Source organism: Lycium barbarum, chromosome 12 (assembly GCF_019175385.1).
Source record: "Lycium barbarum isolate Lr01 chromosome 12, ASM1917538v2, whole genome shotgun sequence".
NCBI classification, from domain to species: Eukaryota; Viridiplantae; Streptophyta; class Magnoliopsida; order Solanales; family Solanaceae; genus Lycium; species Lycium barbarum.
In genome coordinates this window covers 105,837,891-105,863,636 of record NC_083348.1, presented here as the reverse complement: position 1 = coordinate 105,863,636, position 25,746 = coordinate 105,837,891, and the positions used below count along the sequence as shown (strand labels likewise).

Below are 25,746 nucleotides of genomic sequence, written 5' to 3'. Positions count from 1 at the left end.
CATATGCATGCTATCTGATTGATATCAAGGCATAATGCACAACATGTCTACTTTGGAGGGGTGGCAGCCTCCCTTTGCTTACCATCGCTATTGTTTAAGGCACATTAAGGCAAATTTTCAAACGAAGTTTGGAAACGGCACACTCAACAAATTGATGTGGGCGGCTGTGATGGAGCATCAACAAAAAAAATTGCTTGTGAGGATGGAGACGATCAAGGCAGTGTCCAGAAGCATATACTTGGTTGAAGAAAATCGAAGGTGAAAAATGGACATTATATGTTGATGAAGGCAGGAGATGGGGGATGCTTACAACAAACACCTCGGAGTCATTCAATGGTTTGCTAAAATCTGCTCGGGGACTACCTGTTACTGCAATGGTAAGAATGACTTTCATGCAAGTTGTGGAGCGGTTTATGACAATAACCAAGCAAGCCAGAGCCATATTGGCAGTGGTGAGAGATGGATGCCAAAACCTTAAAAAATGATGGAGCATCACAGGAAAAAATGTCAATTGCACAAGATGACCGAGTATAGCCTGGCTGAACGTGTGTATAAAGTTAGAACATGTTATTACCAGGGTAGGGGAGGAAACATACATACCGTTTATGAGGGCACGAGAACGTGCAGTTGTGGTAAGTGGCAAACATACCACATGTCGTATTCTCATGCCGTCAAGTGTTTCGAGGCAATAGGAAAAATGGTATCAAGTTATGCGGCATCGGAATACAGCGTCAAAAGTTACGCTAAAGCATATGCCGGCCACTTCTACCCACTTGGTGATCAAGCTTATTGGCCAAACGAGCCATTTTCAATGGTTGCTAACTAGGAGTATATCCGTAAAATTCGGGTTAACGCACGAACTCGGAATCACAATCAAATGGATGTCAATGATAGGGCATACTCTCGCAGGTGCTCTATGTGTAAGGAGTTTGGCCATGATAAGCGTTTGTGTAGCCTACGAGGCCGTGGTGGTCCAAGTACGTCTCGTAGTAGAAGAGCCTCCTGTACTTGATGTATTGTTTTAAATATTTTGTTATTGTAAATAATGATGTATTATTTGGTTATTGCAATGAATTATTTTGAACCTCTCATATTGGATGGCTTATTTTTTAATATAATATTTTTATTTGTACATTCGAAAAAAAGTAATGCATTGACTAAAAAATAAAACACTTAAAACAAAACCTTATAAAATAAAATAGTTAAACCTAAAGATAACAAGATTCAAACAAACAAAATTTACTTCGGGACACTTTACAACCCCTAAAACGACGATCCAAATGTTTAGGTGAACTTGATGGAATGAGCCAACATTATTGCCCGCAAAAAAAGATATCAAGTTTTATATAAAATATTAATATTTCGGAGTTTTGAAACATGACTAATCTTGGGTCAAAGTATGAAAAAATCATGAATTTGAGAGCTCTAAAATTGTGTGAAAAAAAAATACTACCCTTTGCGCGCTAAATTAGTGTGCAAAGGGTACTTCGATCACTTTTTTTTTTTGTGGGTTATTTTGGAACCTTTAGTCACTTTTTGGATCATTTAAGTTGCGGACTCCTAAAATGATAGTATTCAACTTCTTTCAACATATGATGAATATCATCATATGTTGATGTACATAGAGAATTATATGTACTCATCCAAAGTAAATTGTTCGTATTTGCACACTCATTAAGAAAATACTAATTCCTAGACAAAAATAAGTAATTCAATTAAATTACCCCTAATTAAATAGATATTGAGATTTGATTATTTAACATTTAATAAGGGCATATCTGAAAAAGTAGTAAAGTTAATTCTTTCTTGATAATTTGGTATGTGAACTAAAAAATAAAGAATTAGTGGATACTCTTTTTTAACCAGAGAGTGTCATTCAACTAGGCTTGTTTTTGACTTACAAATTTAAGCGTTTAAGAGGAGATACTTTTTTTTTATTTTTATTTTAGATTTACGATAATTGAATAAAGCTCAATAAAATATCATTGCATGCGTACTTCGGAAAAGACTGAATTTATATGATTGGAAAAGAACTTTTACCGCCTTCATTCCACTATTATGATCAAATTAATTGCTTTTTTACCAAGTCATAATGAATTAAAAATCAATATTTCCTTTGACATGAGAAGTTGGGTCTTGGAATAGCATTATGTTATTTTACGAGTGATGATCCACCCGAAATTACTAGAAAGATCAAATATAATATGTTTCCTTGGATTGTAGATGAACCATAGTATAAACTGGTTTTATTAATCAATGGTGTGATGGACTATTATATATGGTACATTTGCTAATGGAATTAGATCGTGTCAACCTTCTTAGACGTTTTATAAGGACCTCTTTTTCTTTGACCTTTCCTTACTTGTAAACCACGTATAATATATATGCACCTACACTTAAACCCTTTTCTAATTAATTGAGATGTTTTAATAATTTATTTTTAGATGAATGCAATACATATTAAATGTGTCCTAATTATATTTTTTTATTTTTTATTATTCGTGTATAAGCCTTGCGTAAAAGCAGTTGATATATTTTGTTTTCCAGTTTTCTCCATTCACTATTGTTAGTCTTTGGCATGGAGAAAACGACACGAAGTATTTCACGTATTCTACTGGTTATAAGTGCTACTTTTCTACGCACTCAATATTTCCATTTTCCATCTCAAAGTTAATGATGACTTGACCGAGCCGCCGGTAACTTCCACGTTATTAATCTAGACAATATTAGTCCTTCAAATTCACTATTTATAGAAGTACCATTTTAGTTTACAACTTTAACCTTTTTATAAAACGTTTGTCGTTCTTCTACAAACATCTGATTATAAATATTTGTCAAAGCATTTGTTTCACAAGTTTCTAACATCTTAGTTGCCAATAACTATCAGAGAAGCCGCCCTAACCACTTTCTTTCTTTAACAACACTAATTTTTCGTTTGTTTTTTCCATATCTATAGTTAAACCAGCTAGTATAAATCAATTAAGGTGCTTTTTAATTTGATCCTAACAATTAATGGAGAATCAGTCGATGGTCTTTCTTGGTTCAACAAATAGTTACAACTCAATGAATGGATGGATCTCGGGATTAAAGACAGAATCAATGGCACGAGAAATAGATGTATCATCCAACATCAAAAGTAGCAGTCAGATGGGAGTGGAATCATCAGAAAATAATAATACTAGCAATTATTTATCATCACCGCTTAAGAAGAAGGGAGATAAGAAAATTAAGAAGCCCAGATTTGCTTTTCAAACAAGAAGTCAAGTTGATATACTTGATGATGGCTATCGCTGGAGAAAATATGGACAAAAAGCTGTCAAGAACAACAATTACCCGAGGTAATTCTATTTGTTATTTTGTATTATATCTCATCATATAATCAATTTATCTATTATATCTCATCATATAATCAATTTATCTCATCCCTTACTGTTCTATATGAAAGAAAGTTTAAACTGTCTAGTAGTGCCCTTATTATCGGTATACCAATTATGCAAAAACATGTGAACATTCTTCGATCTTATATAAGATGCTATTCTAGTCCTATTTTTAAGTACGTTATGCGAGCCATGGTCCATACGTTGTCTTAATTTTGAACAACACTAAACCGAAGAGATGACGGAATGATAGTCTTTCCAATTCTCTTAGCATGTTTTTGGTGAGCTAGCTAGTCATTTGATCCTTATAACTAGAAGGGAAAATATGGTGTTTATAAATATAAAGATCGTGCAGGTCTAAATAATCAGCATAAAGAATTTGCGATTGCTTCGTCGATGCAGACGACTGCTAGCTGATGATAGAAGAAATTAAAGGGTCATGATTAATTCGTATCTTGCAGTCATCATTTTTGTAATAATTAACACCTAATCATCACTAAAGAATATCAATACATATTTTTTAAATTGCGGTGGGCAATGTCTACCAAGACTTAGGCAAATGAGAAGAAGCCATCTTAACGTCTTTTGTCTCTGCTGAAATTTGAACCTTGAGCTCCTGCAGTTTTACCAATTTTCATTAGGTCACACTCTTGAGTGCAACCCTAAAGAAGATTTTACTTATCCGTAATACCAAAGGGAATGAGATTACAGTTGATTCACTCATTTGTGCGTACATATGTATGTCTTTGTTGATGTGTAATGTTCTCCTATCCGTGAACATTTAAAAGAGTTAGTTACATGCTTGAAATGATAATATTTAGGTTTAAATAAGTTATGAACTTGTTTGCTCACATTAAAACTGAAATTGAGTCTTTGCACAGACAATTGGATTCTAGTAAAGTTAATTAGTTTCCAAGGTGCTGATAAGGTGATTATCTTATTTGTTGAATGTGCAGAAGCTACTACAGATGTACACATGAAGGATGCAATGTGAAGAAGCAAGTACAACGCCTTTCCAAAGATGAAGGAGTGGTGGTTACCACTTATGAAGGCATGCACACCCATCCAATTGACAAGCCCAATGAAAATTTTGAACAGATCCTCCATCAGATGCATATTTTTCCTAATCCTCCCCTTTGAATTTCATTGCAATTATTTTATATATGCTTCCGAATAATATTGGAGGGGAAATATAAGAACTATATTAGTGCTGCTTGAAGATTAGAATTATAATTGCAGCGAACAAATGTATATTGACTATTGAAGTAACTAGCTAGCTAATATCAGCAAATACCCGGTACATTGAGCATTGTGTAGCCATTCCGTAAATGCTTTGGGCTTGTCAAGAAAAAATTACTTTATGTATGTTTATTTGGCAATCACAAATGTTGAGTTTCTTAATTAATTTGCAGGGTAAATTGCAGTTTAGAGCTAAAATTCTATCTTGTGTTTGCAGTTTCGGCCTCGTGTTATTTTTTTCCCCTACACATAATACCTTAATTATAGTATCTAACCTTCACTGTTAGTGAATGTTCGTTAATTTTGTGTTCAGTTTACCAACATAGGACTGTTAATTGCATCTTTCTATTTAAAAAAGGGTCATTCGCACAAATGTCCTATTTCAGGGGTGGTCTTTAATTTTTGTCCTTCAGCACTTTAAGTAATAAAAAAGTGGTCGAAAATATCACAGATATTTTGGGTTTGAACTCCAGCAGAGTAAAAAAAAAAATTGCAAGGCAAGGTTTTCAAAGAAACTATGCCTATTCGGGCAAAGTTATGTCTTAAGGCATAATCTTTTCCGGCATAGTTTTGTAGAAATTAAGTTACATAGAAAATTGGAAACTATGCCTTGTCCGTCATAGTTCTTTAGAAATTAAGTTATCCTACAGAACTATGCCTTAGGCATAGTTTCTACGTAACTACATAGCAACTATGCCTTAAGGCATAATTTTGCCCTGAATAGGCATAGTTTCTGTGAAAATCTTGCCTTGCGAAATTACTTTTTTAACTCTGCTAGGGTTCGAACCCAGAATGTCTGGTTTCATAGACAAGCACTAAGGGTATTTTGACCAATAAATTTTCATTAAATGAGAAGTAGGGACAAAAAATAAAGACCAGTGATTTGAGGAGAAAAAATTAAAGAACAGTCCATATGAAGGGCAATCCGCGCAATTTTTTTATTTAAAAACTTAGACTACATGAAAGATAAAAGAAGAAGGGTAATTCGCAGGAATGCCCTTATTTTGGGGTGGTCTTTAATTTTTGTCCCTCAAATTGGTGGTCTTTACTTTTTGCCCTTCGCCTAATATTATGAAGTTTGGGGTTCGAACCCTGGCTTAGTAAAAAAAGAAAAAATTGCAAGGCAGAAGTTTATAGCAAACTTAGGCCTATGCCAGCTAAAGTTAGGTCTGCTGGCAGAATTTTGCCTGCTTCAGGCAAAGCTTCAAACACTACCTTAAGGTAATTTTAGGCAAAACTCTGCCTTAAGGCAAAATTCCGCCTTGCGAATCCAAGTTCTACCTAGCAATTTTTTTTTAAATTTTTGACTGAACCAAAATTTGATCTCCAAACCTCATGATATTAAGCGAAGGGCAAAAATTAAAGATCAACAATTTGAGGGGCAAAAATTAAAGATCAGTGCATTTGAAGGGCACTCCGCAAAAAAAAAAAAAAAATGAAAGAAGAAACCATAGATTCAAATGTAAGAGATGAAAAATAAAAGGCCAACTGAAAATAGCCAAAGAGTAAAAAGCAAGGGAAGGGCAGTGAATTGAGAGACGCATATTGGCCGTAAAGACTTCATATCCGTTACTCCCTCCGTCCCATATTACTTAGCCATATTATTAAAAATATATGCTCCAAATTACTCGTTCATTTAGAAAATCAAGATAAAATTAATTAAATCTTTCCATGTTACCCTTAGTATTAAATGTTATTGAAAATTATCAATATTGATTAGAATGTATTTAATGAAAAGAGACAAGAGTAAGGTAGTAAAATCATCTTTTATTTATGATTTCTTAAGGGACGTGAGAAAGGAAAGGTGGCCAAGTAATATTGGACGGAGGGAATATGTTTTTTTCTGTTTTCCAGAGGATAGACCTTTTTGGATATATAATAAAATTCTCTATTTCATTCGACCATAGTCATATTTCCAATTTAGATTAGAAAAAAAAAAAAGGAAGAAGATTATTTTAGGTTTTGAAAAGTCCTACAGAATCGAGGTCCAATTATCTATCTATAATAGAAATGGGAGTTGGGAGTGTACGAACACTGCAAAAATAATGGTACAAGAGGCACTGAAAGTTGTACTATCTATAATAGAAATCTATAATCTTCTATAATAGACTAGATGGCCTATGCCCGTGCGCAGCACTTCGGATTTTAGTGTATCTATGTATATGTAGTTGTGTTTAGATAATGATAATATATATATATATATATATATATATATATATATATATATATATATATATATATATATATTATATTCAAAATACGATTAATATAACATTGTAGTTTGTGCTCCGTATCTAGAACTTTATTTTATTCGTGTTTGCTACGAAAATTTATTAATACTTTCTAAAAGAGAAGACTTGTTTAAAAGGAAACTATTTTCCTTTTTTTTGAGATAAAACAATAGCAATATTTAAGCATCAGTTGATACTTTCAATTTTAATTCGATTAATTTAAAGGTGTAAAATACTTATTATGTTTTATCAAATTTTGATTTAAATAATTCTAATTCAAATTATTAAATTAATTTTACATGTTTAAAATGAAACAAAGTAGAAATTGATTTTCTATTTAAACGAAGAAATACTATTTTTTAATTTTTGATAAATATTCTCGGTTTAGCTCATTTTACTTGTCATGTTGTCTTTTGGATGGTTTTTTAAGAAAACGTCGATTAGAATTATAATTTGACTAATTTACCTTATTCATTATTTGATCTCAATTTGATATATTTTTTTTATGACATTAATCTCTTTTCATATTTATTAGAGTAAGAATAAAAATAAAAATAAAAAAGTAATTAAATTCTATCTTATTTTAAAATATAAATATTTTAAGTATATTTATTTTAGTAAACATAACAAATAAATGACATGGCGGAATAACAAATACAACAGTTTAATATCTACATTAGATCTCAGGCTAATATAAAAAATAAAAAAAAAATTGTATGGTTTGACTACTTAACCTTTTGAAGAAAAGTAATTTCATTTGCTCCCACTAATGGATTGATACGCACGCGGCAATGAATCCATCATTATTGACTTAATGAGATACTTTAGAAATTACATGAATATTGTTTGATTTTTTAATATGGGGTGCACTTTTTTTTTAACATTATTAATTTGCACTATTTATATATATATATATATATATATATATATATATATATATATATATATACATATACATATTATGTTAAAACACGATTAATATAACATTGTAGTTTGTACTCTGTATCTAAAACTTTATTATATTAGTGTTTACTACGAATACAAAGTCTGCACTTTTTTTTTTTACATTATTTTTTTTAATAAGGGGTTCACTTTTTTTTTTTTTTAATATTGCTTGATTTTGTTAATATGGGGTTCACTTTTTTTTACCGTGAGTTTGGAGATGGTGGGTTCCACTTTTTTTTTTTTATATATATATTGCTTGATGTTGTTTAGTATGGGGTCCACCCTTTATGGGGTGCACTTTTTTTTTTGACTTTATTAGTTTGCACTATTTTTATGCATATATTAGTACTATATAGAAGCATGGGTTTGTACTATTTTTATGCATATAATATATATATATATATATATATATATATATACATACTATGTTCAAAACACGATTAATATAACATTGTAATTTGTGCTCTGTATCTAAAATTTTATTATATTAGTGTTTGCTACGAATACAAAGTCTGCACTTTTTTTTTTGACATTGTTTATTTTTTTAATATGGGATTCACTCTTTTTTTTATATATATATTGCTTGATTTTGTCAATATGGGATACTATGTTCAAAACACGATTAATATAACATTGTAGTTTGTGCTCCGTATTTAAAACTTTATTATATTAGTGTTTGCTACAAATACGCATGGTGTTTAATATGGGGCCCACAATTATTTTCACATTTATTAGAGTAAGGAAAAAATGAAAAAGTAATTAAATTCTATCTTATTTTAATATATAAGTATTTTAAGTATGTTACTGCACAATAATTTCATTTGCTCCCACTAATGGGTTGATACGCATGTGGCAATGAGTCTATCATTATTGATTTAATTGTTTGATTTTCTAAGCATTTGCTTATTAACATTGTTTGTTTTATTAATATGGGATTCACTTTTTTTTTTTTTAATATTGCTTGATTCTGTTAATATGGGGTTCACTTTTTTTTTCCCGTGAGTTTGGATGTGGCGAATTCCACTTTTTTTTCTTCCTTCTTTTTTTATTCCTTGGTGCTATTTAGTATGGGGCCCACCCTTTTTTTAAGGGACAACGGACGAAGAAGCATGGGTCTAAACCCATGCTTTATATAGTTACTTCTTTTTTTATTTTTTATTTTTTATATTGTTTGGTGTTGTTTAGTATGGGGTCCACCCTTTTGGATATTATTAGTTTATACTATTTTTATGCATATAATATATATACTATGTTCAAAACACGATTGATATAACATTGTAATTTGTGCTTCGTATCTAAAACTTTATTATATTAGTGTTTGCTAAGAATACAAAGTCTACACTTTTTTTTTTTTGACATTGTTTATTTTTTAATATGGGATTCATTTTTTTTTTATATATATATATTGCTTGATTTTGTCAATATGGGATACTATGTTCAAAACGCGATTAATATAACATTATAGTTTGTGCTCCGTATTTAAAACTTTATTATATTAGTGTTTTCTACGAATACGCACGGTGTTTAATATGGGGCTCACAATTTTTTTTTTAACATTGTTTATTTTTTTAATATGGGATTCACTTTTTTTTTTTTTAATATTGCTTGATTTTGTTAATATGGGGTTCACTTTTTTTTTTCCGTGAGTTTGGATGTGGTGGGTTCCACTTTTTTTTTTTAATACTAGATGGTGTTTAATATGGGGCCCGCAATTTATTTTTTTTAATATTAGTTGTTGTTTAATATATATGGGGCCCACAATTTTTTTTTTATGGGTCTGTTTAATATGGGGCCCAATTTTTATATATATATATATACTATGTTCAAAACACGATTGATATAACATTGTAATTTGTGCTCCGTATCTAAAACTTTATTATATTAGTGTTTGCTAAGAGTACAAAGTCTGCATTTTTTTTTTACATTGTTTATTTTTTTAATATGGGATTCATTTTTTTATATATATATTGCTTGATTTTGTCAATATGGGATACTATGTTCAAAACACGATTAATATAACATTGTAGTTTGTGCTCCGTATTTAAAAATTTATTATATTAGTGTTTGCTACGAATACGCATGGTGTTTAATATGGGGCCCACATTTTTTTTTGTAACATTGTTTGTTTTTAATTATGGGATTGACTTCGTTTTTTTCAATATTGCTTGATTTTGTTAAAATGGGGTCCACTTTTTTTTTCCCGTGAGTTTGGATATGGTGGGTTCCACTTTTTTTTTTTAATACTGGATGGTGTTTAATATGGGGCCCACAATATTTTTTAATATTAGTTGTTGTTTAATATATATGGGGCCCACAATTTTTATTTTTCTTTTACAATTTTTTTTATGGGCCTGTTTAATATGGGGCCCAAATTTGTTTTTTATTTGGGGGGGGGGGGGGGGGGGTTCCACCACAGACGACGAAAAAGGAGTACCAACCGGTGCTTCTTAATAGTAGTAATTTTTAATATTAATTGTTGTTTAATATATATGGGGCCCACATTTTTTTTTTTACAATTTTGTTTTTTTTATGGGCCTGTTTAATATGGGGCCCAATTTTTATTTTTATTTTTATGGGGGGGGGGGTCCACAACGGACGACGAAAAAGGAGCACCAACCGGTGCTTAATATTGCTTGATTTTGTTAATATGGGGTCCACTTTTTTTTTTCCCGTGAGTTTGGATGTGGTGGGTTCCACTTCTTTTTTTTAATACTAGATGGTGTTTAATATGGGGCCCACAATTTTTTTTAGTATTAATTGTTGTTTAATATATATGGGGCCCATATTTTATTTTATTTTACAATTTTTTTTATGGGCCTGTTTAATATGGGGCCCAAATTTTTTTTTATGGTGGGGGGGGGGGGGGGGTCCACAACGGACGACAAAAAAGGAGCACCAACCGGTGCTTCTTAATAGTAAGTAAAATGGGAGTGTACGAACACTACATAAATAATGGTACAAGAGGCATTGAAAGTTGTACTATCTATAATAGAAATGGGAGTTGGGGGGTGTACGAACACTGCATAAATAATGGTATAAGAGGCACTGAAAGTTGTACTAAAAATGGCACTGGGGTGGGACACGCGTATGCTGTCCTCCTCATCCATGTAGCAGCCTTATTTTCTCTCACTTCTATTTTTCCTCACATTTCTTCCCCTCCTTTCTAGGGCTGTGCATGTTAATGGTTGAACCAATAACCCGAATCGATTATTGGGTTAATGGATTGCCGGTTCGGGTACCGGGTGGTGTTTTTGGGTTATTGGCTTATTGGGTCGGGTCACGGGTTGACCATTTTTGTTAACGGGTTACTCGATAACCCGATAACAATTTAATTAATTACACTTCTACCCTTTCATATATATATTAAGTCACTTACACTACAATTAGGGTTACTTCATTTCATTTCATAAAACAGCCTCTCTGCCTCTCTTTAAGTCTCAAGCCTCTCTTACGTCTTACCCATTCACGATGATTCTCAAGCCCATCTTTTTCTTGCCTCTTCTTTGATGATTTCGGCCTCTTTCACGAACAGGTACGTTTTCAATTCTCACTCTTCTGTTATGGGGTTTTTGTTGGGGTTGAGAAATTAGTGAAATCACTTCCTTAGAATTATAAATTTAATGTCTTTTCTTTGTTGGGTTAAGAAATAGTGGAAATTTCTTCTTGTATTGCTTGCAAATTGAGTTTTTGGTTATGGATTTGTTTTTTTTTTTTTTGTTAATGTTGCAAACCTGGTAATAATTTGTGCAATTTCTGTTTTTGGTTGAAGCATTGGTTGCAAAAAGGGTTCTCTACTTAATTTTTGTGTTCTTTCTTTACAATGTAAGATGAACTAAACTCAAGTTACACAAAATCCAAATGGAATCTGAACACTTAAGCTCCATTTCATCTTATTCTTTTGATAGTTTGTTTTATTTTTCTCGTAAGAATGCTTCTATATATGTCTTCTTTTGGATATATGCAGAAATTTCCACTTTTTCAAGAATGTGCAATAAAAGTATATAAGCCTTTCCTTCTATTTTATCACAAAAAAACTAATGATTATTTTGTATCTCGTGCAGCTCTATATTCTGCTCTATATAATCGTCATTCTCAGTTTCGGCAATTCAATCAGTTTTCGGTAAGTTTCTGATTCTCCTCTTCTTTTCCTTTGGATTTCATTCGAGATAACAAACGTTTGTCTTGTTTTGTGCTATTTGGATTTTTATGTTTTGTTTGTTCGCTGTCATTTGTTTGATTTTTTATTTTATTTTTGAAAAATCATAATTCACAGTGATACAAACACATGGCTGAAAATATGATAATTGATAAAGTAGTTGGTGAAAGTGGAGCTTCTAACTCAAAAGCAAGTCAAACTCAAACAGTTCAGTCTAAAAAAAGGAAAGAAAGGAGAAAAAGGTCTGTTGCGTGGACTTATTTTGATCCAGTTATTGATCCTGATGGAAATGAGAAGGGTGTCTGTAAATTCTGTAAAAAAGAATATTTTGCTGAAACAAAAGACCATGGTACAGGGGGAATGCTTGGTCATATACCCAAATGTAAAAAGATTCCTCGTAATGTTGATACTAATCAAGCACAATTAGTGTTTAAACCTGTTAAGGTGGGTGACAAGGGTGATGTAGTTGTTGCAGCATGGAAATTTGATCAAGAAACCTGTAGAAAGGCTTTGTGTCGTATGGTAATTATCGATGAACTTCCTTTTAGATTTGTCGAAAAAGAAGGTTTCAAAAATTTTATGAAAGTGGCACAACCTTTTTTTCTAGAGTCCTTCCCGTACTACTGTCACTCGTGATTGTTTTAATTTTTTTGATGAAGAGAAACAAAAATTGATGATTGAGTTTAAGGAAACACAACAGAGAGTGTGTCTTACTACTAATACTTGGACTTCCTTGCAAAGAATTAATTATATGGCTATTACAGCTCACTGAATTGATAATAAGTGGAAATTGCATAAAAGGATTATCAATTTTTGTCCAATTTCTAGTTATAGAGGTGAAGACATGACAAAGGCTATTAGTAAGTGTTTGCAGGAGTGGGGGTTACAAAAGATTTCACTGTTACAGTTGACAATGCTAGTTTAAATGATGTGAAAGTGAAAGAGTTGTCTAATCAATTAACTAAATGGGGGACCAATCTTATGACTGGTATTCACCTTCACGTGAGGTGTATGGCTCATATTATAAATCTTGTTGTTCAAGATGGTATAAAAGAATCAATTGAGTCTATTGAAAGAGTTAGGCAAACAATGATATACATTAGGCAGTCTTCTGCTAGGTGGGGGAAGTTTCATGAATGTTGTGAAGATGTAAATCTTGTTAAGAAATCTTTATGCTTAGATGTTCCCACAAGGTGGAATTCCACCTAGTTGATGTTGAATAGGGCTATTGAATATGAGGGTGCAATTTTAGATTATGCCGATCGTGATATTGGCTTGTCACATCATCTTGAGTTTATTGATACTATCGATGGAAGTCCTGCAGGTACACTTTTGAATAGTGATTGGGAGAGTGTAAAAAGAATTGCAAAATTTCTTGAAATGTTTTTCAAGCTTACTGAGAAGGTTTCTGGATCACTTTATGTTACATCAAATTTTCATTTTCTTGAAATTTGCCAAGTTTCTATTTACTTGACAAAATTGACATCACATGAAGATATTGTTTTGGGTGAAATGGCAAAGAAGATGAAGCTGAAATTTGATAAATATTGGGGTGCTCTAGAAAAAATGAATAAGATGATTTTTATATCATGTGTTTTGGATCCTCGCTATAAATTTAATTCTCTTAGTTTTGGACTTAAAAAGATGTTTGGGGACAAAGGGCAAGGTATAGAAAAAGATGTGCTAAAGTACATGACTTCATTGTTTAATGAGTATGTGAAGAACGATTCAAAAGATAAAGGTAGTCAACTTTCTTCAATAGAAGTGGCAACATCCAGTTCAAGGCTCGAACCTATAGGAGAATTTGATGACTTCTATGAGGAATTATTTAGACATACATCTGGAAGTGGAGGTGCAGATTCTAAGTCAGAGTTAGAAAAATATCTTGCAGAAGATATTGAAATTGGAAGACAAGATTTTAAAATATTGCTTTGGTGGGAAGTTAACTCGCCTAGATTCCCCATTCTTTCTGAGATGGCTCGAGATGTGTTAGCTATTCCTATTTCAAGTGTGGCATCCGAATGTGCTTTTAGTACTGGAGGGCGCATTCTTGATTCGTTTAGGAGTTCATTAACTCCTAAATTGGTACAAGCTCTAGTGTGCCTTCAAGATTGGATTCGGAGTGAACCAACGCCCATAAGTATTGAGGAAGATTTAGATTCCCTCGAGCAACTTGAAAAAGGTAAGACAAGAACCTTGTATTGATGTAAAATTATAAATAATTTATTTAATATTATTGTTGCTTGACTTGTTAATATAATTCTCTTTAGATATGGCCAATCTTGGAAAAGAACCTTCTGTTGATGACATGTAGAAGTGTATATTGTTAAGACATGAAACTTTGGTAAGTTAATTATTCAACTCCTATCTTGGATATTACATTTGCTGATTCCAAATATTTTCTCTTCCTTTCTATATTCACTTTGTGATATTGCTTGTAGTTCCTTTTCTCTTTAGGAAGAGAATATGTTACTTTTTTCTTAATCTTTCCAGTGTTGTAGACATTAAGTCATCAACTGATACTTTCTCTGTTTCTATGTTAATTAGGTTTAACCATGCCTCAACTTTGTGGTCCTAAAGCTCGATCACCTGTTTGGGATCACTATGAAAAGCATGAAGAAAATGATGATGGATGGTGCACCATACAGTGCATTAATTGTGGCTGTGTTGTTCGTTACCATTCAAAGCGTACTGGAACCTCCTTCTTAAGGTCTCATGTTATGCGTTGTTTGGATCTCTTGGAGCAAGAGCATAACACTATAAGGATTGAGTAGTTTTTGTTTTGTTGACTTGACTAGAACTATTAGGACTATGTTTGGATTTAATTTTCAGGTTCTTTGACAGTTTGACTGTTGTTTTTGATTTTCTGAATTCTGATGGTGCTAGACAAATTATTGCTAACTACAACACCACTTGCACTAGCTACTTTCAGTTTTGAAGTTATTAATATGGAATGGTAACTTATCTTTTATCTGGTGCTAATATGTTTTCAAATGTTGATGGCAGCCTAGCCTTATTAGACTGTATACTTGTGCATTGCTGGATTTTTGGTGTTGTGGTGCTGCATTTTTATGAGATTAAATGGAAGGAGAAATTTACTACCTGTTTCCTTTTCGAATGTCATAAGCTTGTTTATTCATGGAGTTGAAGAGAACTAGAAAGCATATTTGCTTGTACACTGTGATCTTAGATCTAGACTGTTTCTTCTCATTACTGTTACTGAATCTCATTCTTTCTGATACTTAAGTTTCTTTATTTTTCTTTTGTTTTGTTGAACGATATTTAGTTTTCATGTATTCCTGTTGTTAGTGAATCTCATGGCCTAGAAAGAGAATGCTAGGATGATGTAAACAGACAATATTTCTGATGTTTTGACTGTTTACTCTATGAAGCTTACGTCAAAAAATCTTCTGCTTTAGGTTCGTCCAACTCTTTCCCTTGCCTATATTTAGTACCTCCAGCAGTATCATCCTGTGATACTCGTATTATTATTTCATATGCTGCCTAGAGCAGACTAGCCGGAAATAAGTATTCAGTTAAATTGTCATTTAAGTATCTTGCTTGATTCAATATTAGGAGATGTATGAGTCTAATATCAATGTTCAAAGGAAGTAGTTTTAAAACAAAAGAAAATAGAGATCCGTATGATTATTTGATCTAATAGATGAGGTGGAAGAAATATTCTCTCAGTACTCCTCATTTTCTAATTACCTATGCTAACAATAGAAAGTATAACTGATTGTTGACAGACAAAGCAGGTTCCACTGGTGGTCAAGCCATTTTTTTGTTGTGTGAAATCTTAACGGTTAAACCGATAACCGAACCGATAACATACAACAATCGATTAACCGATAACCCATTAACCGATATTTTAACGGTTCTTTAACGGTTTAACATGTCTACAAACCGATAACCAATAAGTTAAACTGATAATTTTGAAACCCGAACCGAACCGACCGATATGTAGCCCTACTCCTTTCTCTGGTCATCACTCTTTCAGGGAAGCTTTGTTTCTTGCTCTTTTTTGTCAGCAGTTAGAATTTTTATACTTTCAAAGATTGTACATCTTTGTTATATTTATCATCTCGTTTGACCTTTCTGTTTTGGTGATCTTGCTATGTTCTTGCAGTTTCTTTGTTGATAATTAGGATTTGGTAGGTATATGATAGTTTCGATTCTTTTGAATGAAATTTCTAGCAAGAAATTATTCATGCATGTCAGTAGTTATACCTACTTTCTTTTACCTTATATTTCATTAATGAATTTGGTAATTTGACCTACGGCGTAAAATTGGGGTTTTGAGCATTCAATCAAATTTTCACCTCAAAGTTGGACCAAAAAATTGAAACGCCGTGATTGAGATTGAATATGTTGGTGGAGGTCAAATTCGTGATCAAACACGAGTGTGCACGATTGTATACAACACATTGATACAATACATGTACTCAAAACATGAGTGTACACCTCTATGTGGGATAGTAAAATTCCTTTGTAACAGATGCTGAGCTCCAACAGTTAGGGAATCAATTTCTCCAAGTGAAATTAGAACAGAAACTCAAACAACGTTCCTGTCTTCTCTTTGTTAAAGAGTCAATATTCCCTACTCTATAGTTATCAAGTTGATTTTAGTTCCAAGTTATCTTAGTGCTTTTAAATTGATGTATAACATGTTCTTTCATGATCTCCAGATAAAAAAATTTATGTCGTATCATTAAAGATGTATGGTCAAATCATCTGCTTAGTTAGCTGGTTCATATTTGTTCCAAAGAAGTTTACTTTACTTTCATTTCATACCTTTTGTTCTCAGACATGCTTAGGAAGTCCAAATAACTGTGTAAGAATTTATATCCCTAAAAGATTGTATCATAAGTTATACAACATTTTTGAGAGGACATAAGGCCTTAACATTTGACATTTGTTGACAGGTAGCTTCGCTTCTAATAAAGTATGCAGCAGTTGTGTACACGAAGAAAAGAAGAAGGCAGTGTGGTTGGGGAAACTTTACATGATCTTCGCGCAACATCAATTAATGTTGCTTAGACGATTTTTGAAGGATAAAATCCTTTGGTCTCACTAGCTAGACAATAGATTCAAGGCAAACTCTATACTTAGATTAGGTCTGTTCAAATTTATGAAAGTACTCGCTACTTCTGAAGCTTCCTTTCTAAGTGAAATTTTACCTATGAACCTTTTTTTTTAAATTTTGAGAATGTGAGTCTGTTAGAATTTTATGTGCATATGTGCACTCTAAGCCAACTTGTTTTATGATATGCTTGAAGCAAGTAGAATTTTTTGTTATTGCTTTTATATCTTTTTTTGCACAGGAATTATATAACATACACCTGAACTTATGTTTGTTGAACATATATGCGTGTAGCTCCCGAAGAGAAAAACATTTATATATTTATGTAGGTTCTTATATATTATCAGTTGTGGTAGTAAATCTAGGAAGAGGTTACATAGGTCATAGAAGGTATATTTATTTAAGATATGAAAGTATTTAACTCCATCTGTTCTAGAAAATGATTCCATTATATTCCCCATTTTTCGTATGTTTCTACATGTTGTTTTCAGCATCTCTTAACTTAGACCTTTTAGCTGTGTCAGACCGACCTAAGTACTTGAATATTCTAAAGTGACTATTAATTATTAGTGTATCAATAAGGAAGTGTGATTGTAATGTCAAAACAAACAATATTTCACAATGGAATTAGGTCACATATGCTCTGGCTTTTCTCATTATATTTTTCTTACTTTCCTTTCAGCCTTTAGCATGTGCATTGAGAATCTCTTCTATCTATGCACATTAATCTTAATGCAACATTACTACAGCTGGAATTTCAAACAAAGCAGCAAAATTGAAAGAAAATCAAACGAATGGAATGAAAAATCGACAAAAGAAGACCTAAAATCAAAAGGAAAAAAGTAAATCAGAGATATTGGTGACTGCTAGATACCACCAGGACAGAAGAATGGTACAAAATCTCCTAGGAGAAAAATGTCCATGTATGACTTTGAGTTTCCTTTCTCCCTTGCACTAATTCATGTATTTGTTTGTTGATTGATAGGTGTAGGTATATAAAGTCCTATGTTGATTAATCACAATAATTAGTTGTTTTAATCCTTTCTTTCTTCTATTCTCATCTCCTATTTGTTCAGTCTTATCTATTGATTTCTTACTATATTTAGTTTTCGCATTTGTTGTTTGATTTCGAATTTTCTCCCAAGTCAAATCGTATCAGGAAGATTGATGGATTGGATGCACTGGACATCTGTCACGACCCAGCTAGGGGCCACGACGGGAACCCGGAGCTAGTTACCAAGCACCGCTCACTCTACTACTTATCTTGCTCATTTAATACTCTTTTATCAATTTTACATACCAATTGTAGGAAAAATCATATTTAATCGAAACATAAATACTTTATATACATTTGCCTCTCGGCCATCAAAATAATATACATACATATGAAAACCTCTTGTGAGACCATCTAACCCACACTGCGTATCTACGAGCCTCTACTAACATAATGAATACATGGACGGAACAAGACTCCGTCATGCCCAAAATATGCATATATGAATGTACATCAAAAGAATAGCCATAAGCACCTCCGAACAATGGAGTGCTATCTAACAGCTGACAGCTACTGAGGACCTGGGCCAAGCTCTCCTCCCTGTCTACCTGTGGGCATGAACACATCGTCCGAAGAAAGGACGTCAGTACGAATATTGTATCGAGTATGAGAGGCGTACATAATGAAAGGAAACATCAGTAATATAAGGATAACATCAATATGAGACAACTGAATCTGACTGATAATCATACATGAAGTAATGCATGCTGTCTTACTCATCATCATAACATGTATGCATCATATGCAAGCTGCCCGTCCATGTCGGAACGGTGTGATAATCAATAATATTAGCCCGCGTCCAGGCCTCCCGCGTCCGGGGTACCATCTCATGCCGCCCACTAGTGGTGTCTGCCCACGCCCGTAGGTCGTGGTGTATCCGTATCGCCGCCCGCCGAAGCGGTGTCTGCCCGGCCAACTAGGCCCGGTGTGAAATGCTCATGACATGCTCAATGTAAATGCTCATAGTAATATGCTTATCATAAAATACTTATCTTATCATAATGCGTATATTTGACTCATGATCAACTTTACTCTATCGGGGTGACGTAAGGTTGTGATCCCCCGATTACATTATGGAACTGTCATGGATATTCTGCCTCACCTTGAAAGGACTAGTACATAAGGTGAGTGTAGGCAAGGAATAACATCATCATCATTCTAGTGTCATCATATCGTATAACTTATCTCATATAGACATTCATAAGTATAAGCTTTTAACTTCTTAGAATGTAAGAACTCACGAAAGAAATAGGGATTTAAGTTAAAAGATTCATGCCTTTAGAAAGAAGGACTAGCCTCACATACCTTGGTCGTTTAGCTAAGATATCGCTCACTTGTTCTCCGTCGATATCATGTCGTTACCTTCATAAGAGAATTCATATCAACATTAGTAACTGACTATAAGAACGTGTCGCTAAATCTAGGAGAAGTCGGACAACGCTTCCTTCGCTCATACTAATTTTCTCACGTTCTATATCAACTCCCAATATTCATAATATTATTCGCAATATCATAATCGACAATCGTCATTTACGTGCGTTTGGCAAAATCCACCATTTTCCCTTATTTCTACTTCTAACTCATCCTTGCGTTTTCATGCATTTAATGCTTGTTTCATGATATAAACATCATTTATAACGTATTAGTACTCACAACACTTCAATATTCATAGTTCGATTCCACTATCATTCATTTATGTCACTATTCACTCAATAATGACCCATTTCTCTGTTCTTCTACATTTCAAGTGTCTAAGCTTTCCAATACTTCAAACAATATGGAATAATCATGAAACTTACCTTGGAGGATGGTTGAACAATCCTTAAGTTGAAATACTTCAATTAGCCAAAACCCTAGTTCCACCTTCTTGGGAATTTCTTGACTTAGAAGATCCTTTGATGTGTTCTTACACTTATTCTCATGAATTTGGTGTTGATAATCTTAGGTTTCCTTGGATTTTCTTGCTATTCTTAGAGTTGAAGAACACTCTAGAGTTTTCTTGAAGTGTTGGATGAAAAATGACGTGAAATGGGCTTAAGTTCCCTTTTAATAATTCAAAATCTGATCTTTAATGAAAACTTGTCGGGATGAACAGTGGTCGTAAACCACCATATACGGACCGTATTTTGATTTACGGTCCGTCCACTGTGGTCGTATTTAACCATTTCAAAGACAGAAAGTTTTGGCTGATGGACATGGTAGTTTACGACCTGGTTTACGGTCCGTAAACCAGTTTACGGGCCGTAAACTGGGTCGTATTTAACCATATTCAACATTTACAGAAAGTTGGGATTTTTGACAAGCTGGAGGACGATTGCACTATACGGTCCGTAAATCACTTTACGGGCCGTATAGTGCCATATACGACCACTGGCTGAAAAAATTTCCGCGATTTTCTTATTTTCAAAAATTCTTAATTAGCCATTCCCAACTTAACAAAACATCATTCACTCAACTTTTCATCATTCCACTCATCATACAAGTACGGAGAAACTTCCGAGGTGTAACAACATCAAATGCTACAGCCTACATTAGACAACAAATCTTCTTCTTCCTTTATAAGTATACAATTGTTAGCCTTTGAACATGACATCAAGTGAGGTCACTGCATAGACGTTGATTCTTTGGAACTTAGTCATTCTTTAGTAATGTTGGTTAAACATACAGGAGTTTGATGCAAATTAGACAAGTCTTTGTTGCTTCACTCAACTTTTGAGAAAATTAGCAACTTAATTATGTCCATAAGAGCCCTGTGTGCATTTTCGGAAGATTTAAAACAAACAAATACCTTTAATATCATTTCAAATTGTGAAGAGTTTTATAGTTCAACCCATCCTTTGTCCGACAAGGAATTGGAAATTTGACACTGATATTCACTAGATGAAGCTAGGTTGTATAGTAATGTAAGTTGATTCGCTTCTCTGCTCTTTTTACTACTAAAGTTTCGTTTGCCATATGACAAGCAACTATATTTTGCTGCAACATTAAATATCTAATGTTTATGCTGGATATTTCTTCTCCCAATGTGATGAAAAACCAGTCTCTCAAGATACCACATTTGTGGTGTGATGAAAAACCACTCTTACATGTAACTGAAGGAACACGATTGATCAAGGTTTTTGGTGAATTAGCATAAAACACGTTTATTTGATTTTTGTGTGATTAAAAGTTTAAAACTCCTAGAGGCTTAACGTTTCTGTAAATACTTTTATTGTACTTATGATGACTACTTTATATAAATTGGCTCATCCCTTTTTCTATGTTCCATTATGATAGACGAGATTTCTAATTCTTGAGTCTTGCAGTAAGGGAAGCTGAACATTTTAATTGGGAGATACAAATGAGGGCAGCAACGGACATCATAAAAACTTGACCTACTGTTGTGTACATCACAAAAGACTACAACCATGAAGTAGTGGGAACTTTCAGCTTTCTTATTGAGGCTTGTGCACAGCTATCCAATTATCTTCATGTTGTTTGTTAAAGAAGAGGCAAATATCATTCAAGATTAAACTTCTGCAGTAAAAGAAAATGCCAATTTTGTACTACTGTTGCTGCTAATGCTCTTACTGCTCAAGTGAATAGCGTAGCTCCGTAGGAATGATGAAACAACTACATTCTGTTGTATTTCATCTTCTTATGATACTTTAAAATGTAGCTAAATCTTCTTTTTTGGGTTGAACGTAGTTTATTAAATGCAACTCTATGAGTGTTCCTATCAAACTTTAGTTTAACTTTTGAGCTTTCCATCCGTACTTCTAATGTGCTTAGTTGCATCCTTCTGTAACTTTCTTCCTTTACAAAAATCATAAACTATATTATATCGAGAGACACGGTGGTTCACATGGACAAAAAACTATTATGTATTAATTTACTGGTGCTTCAATCTTTGACCTTTTTGGTGTTGGGTCCGTGCTTCCCTCCGGTCTGAGAGAAATGACAAGAGCCATGCCTTATATTTAGACGTTCTTAGATGTACCCTAAACAGTGTTGATCCTTTAATGTCATAAAAATAAACGCTTTTGATCTGTCAAAAGCGAACATTCTTAAGCCTGTCAAATTAACAAACTCTGATTTTTACTTTTAATGATTATTGTGAAAAAAATTAAGGGAAACTCATATTTGAAGCTGCAATTCTACTATATTGGTGTATTTACGATGTGGTGCAGTTTTTGGTGTTGCAGTTTCTGATATTTGACATAAGTTCCATAATTTTCTGGTTAAATCATTTTTTCTCACAGGTGACGAGACTACATTCTACACATTTCCTCGGCTTCATTTTCCTATCGCCTCTATTCAAGCTGTTTCATAGAATGACATTCATTACCAAAAGACTAAAATTGTGATCCTTAGAAAATCATTTTCCCTTCGTCATACTAACCAAGGATGACACAAGAAATTACATGCTAATAAAAACCCGAGTTCTTTTGCATCTGTTGTAGCTTAAGACGAGTATTTTCAGAACTCCATTCCGCGCATTTTTGCGTACCAACGACCATATCCTGCACATCTCTTCAGATCTTTACATGAAAGCATAATCGACACTTTAGTATATACCAGAATGAAAGTATATCTAACAGGATACATACACCAACGTTTATGATGTCATAACCTTGAAAACCATAAAATGGCAACTAGTTAAGGGGCTACAAAACGATATAGTAAATGGGAAGCCTAAATTAGTCATTGTAAAATATGTTACGGACCAAAATGTGAAACATAAGATGGGAAATTGTGCAGCTTCCGATAAGAATTTCAACACAACTCAAGTCTAATGCTTGTCCTCCTTGGGGATGTCCTTCTTGGGTATCTCCTTTGGCTTTGCCTTCTCAATTTCCCTGCAGAAACATCAATGGCATGTCATGTTGATCTGCTGATACACATAAACAAAATTACATAACAACTGCAACCAATTACCAAACAAGCAAAAGTGAAGGATTCAATTTACAAAGAGAAACAAGTTAATACAGTGTGATAAGATAAAACTAGAAGTTATATAAGAAAAGAGAAGTTGTGCAAAGATACTACAACAACAACATACCCAGTGTAATCCCATAAGTGGGGTCCGGAGAGGTGTGGTGTGTACACAAACCTTACCCCTACCTTGTGAAGGTAGAGAGGTGGTTTCCGAAAGACCCTCGGCTCAAATAAAGCATATCAAAGCAGGTTTGAAAAGGAAATACAGTAGTGAAGAAGCCATTTTGAAAATAATGAGAAAGAACTGTATCAACAACAAGTAATACGATAACTGAAGCATATCAAAGCAGGTTTGAAAAGGAAATACAATAGTGAAGAAGCCATTTTGAAAATAATGAGAAAGAACTGTATCAACAACAAGTAATACGATAACTGAAGCAAAGGCACTAACACGTATATGCCTAAACTTTGACTCAATCATCATCTGGTTAGCCGAGAAAGTGTTGTAAACGAAGAAGCGACTTAAGATCCTTATTCCACAGGTCACTTGTACGAAGAGAGAAGCAACAATAACTTCATAACCAGCCAACTGAAACTCAATATTGAGTTTTACTAGAATATTTTACCATTCCGAATAAGTATTGAGAATACACAGCCTAAGCAGAATGTACACTTACACAAAAAGCAGAACAATTGTACAGATTAATTAAGAATCCTGTTAAGTAGGAACTTTTGCTTATTTCATTATCCTAGAGCAGTACTGGATGTATCTTTCACTAGTTCATGAAATATTTCTCCTCCACTCTTTTTCACAACTTCAAAATGGGGAACAATGTCCTAAATGCTGTTTTTTCCAATAAAAATATTTTAAAACTACCTATCAAAAAAAGGAAGATCAAATGAAACCATCCAAAGCTCGACTTCTGTGCAAAATAGGTTGTGCTATTCAATGAAGAAAAAAAGAAAATGCCCTCCAAGTAGAAATATTCAAAAAGAAATGATAATGGTTCTATCTGGAAGCACTACCTGAACCGTCCCTGAAAGCCAGGACGATTTCGCCCTCATCCAAGGCTAATCACCGGCTCAAAGCCAAACATAATAAATAAATGCTACTAAGTTCAACAACTTTTTAAAAAAAAAACCCAATGAAGCAATAATAAAATAACATGTCACTGGTTATATCATTCGAATCCTGGTCTCACTAAATAATTGTCAGCATCCCCCCCCCCCCCCCCACACACACACACACACAAAAACCCCCAATATCTTTGTACCCAAAACTCTTAACTCTTTTGCTAAACAAGCTAAACTTTCCTTCTGCTCACCAAATTACTTTATCTGAATTAATGAACCGGTCACGTAAGTTTTTTCATTAAGTCATATAAAAAAAAAAATCCAATAGTTTCTTCGCATTCAAAACACTTTCCAATATGATATTAGTTAAAATAACCAGCCTTTGCATAACATGGAAAATTATCCAACTTATATGGATAAGATTTTTGAATACCTGTTTCAAAGCATTACTCATTCCTAAGAATAAGGATTTTGTGGAACACTATCAACACTACTAAACATTTTCTAATCTTGCCCCGTCTTCTACTCAAATTTTTACTTCACACCCATCCAATTTTATACAGGTAGCTTTCCCAAAATCATGTTTTGGTATTATCAGCACATCAGAAATTTTTTATTTAGATACCCTAAGGAGACACTACCTCAATCCAAATTCTCAAAAAGTGGACAAAAAATCCTAGACAAGATACCATATATTACAGCGTAAAAAAAAAAAATTGAAAACTTTTATCCAACTCAAGCGAACATCTTAGATAAACTTAACACTAAACACCCAAACTCATGCTTTGGTACTATAAGTACATTAGATTAATTCAATTTAAATATACTACCTAAAACCATTGCCTAGTGTGAGTTATCTCTTCAGGAGCGGGGCTTACCCAAAGAGTAACGGTTGTGGGTTCCCTTATGTTAAAAAAATATACTACCTACAACCAAATCTCAAAAAATGGACAAATTGTCCTAGATAAGATACCAAGAAATTACAAAATTGGTTTTGCTTCATTGCTAAAATCTCTTTGGGTTTCTGCAACTTCATAGAAGAAAAGACTGTAAATATGAGCTATAGCACATACAGTACATATTAACTCCCTTGTTTCTCTGTTATATCTGAAGTTGTTTATTTAACGTATTAAAATAAAAGAAAAGAAAGATATTTGTATTTTGAGTTGTGATAGGGAAAGAGAAGTGGATGACATACTTAGAGGCGGAAGCGGATTCTTCTTCGAGCCAGTGTCGAATTTGACGGACGTTACGCTTGAAGATGGAGGCTGACTGTTTGACGTCGCTTCTCATCAGTAAAACAACGGCGCTTACTCCCACCACCGTCAGTATAAAGTTCGTTAACGCCATTGAATCTTGCAAGTGGAGATGAATATATGATTTCTATGCAAGGGTTTTGCTACTGATGTTCTTGCGTCACAACAAAAACGGATTTCTCAAATTGATGGGTTATTTAAATATGGGCTTTCTCAGGTGGTGTAGCTTTGGGCTACAACTAGAAGTGGTCGATTTCTTTTTGCGCGGATTGGCCTTCTTTTGGGGTGGTCTTTAATATTTAGGGTCATTTGCATTTTTGTTTCTATTTTGTATTTTTGCCTAATTTTTCATGGGGCATAATTTTATATTTTCACATCATAATATTCACAAATTATGTCCCATGCCTCTCAAAA

General features: G+C 33.4%; 2 protein-coding genes across 2 annotated transcripts; one reads left to right on the top strand and one right to left on the bottom strand.

The window, feature by feature from the left end:
• Positions 1-2,796: 2,796 nt before the first annotated feature.
• LOC132622496 (probable WRKY transcription factor 43) lies at positions 2,797-4,806 on the top strand. Its single transcript, XM_060337111.1, has 2 exons — positions 2,797-3,338; positions 4,334-4,806. Exons 1-2 carry the CDS (start codon positions 3,013-3,015, stop codon positions 4,515-4,517), a joined length of 510 nt encoding a protein of 169 aa, XP_060193094.1. The 5' UTR covers positions 2,797-3,012; the 3' UTR covers positions 4,518-4,806.
• A 17,800-nt stretch (positions 4,807-22,606) lies between these two features.
• On the bottom strand, positions 22,607-25,518 carry LOC132623923 (uncharacterized). Its single transcript, XM_060338738.1, has 2 exons — positions 25,275-25,518; positions 22,607-22,923 (listed from the first exon to the last, which is right to left on the bottom strand). The coding sequence occupies exons 1-2, from the start codon at positions 25,424-25,426 to the stop codon at positions 22,857-22,859; spliced, it is 219 nt and encodes a 72-aa protein (XP_060194721.1). The 5' UTR covers positions 25,427-25,518; the 3' UTR covers positions 22,607-22,856.
• Between the last annotated feature and the right edge of the window lie 228 nt (positions 25,519-25,746).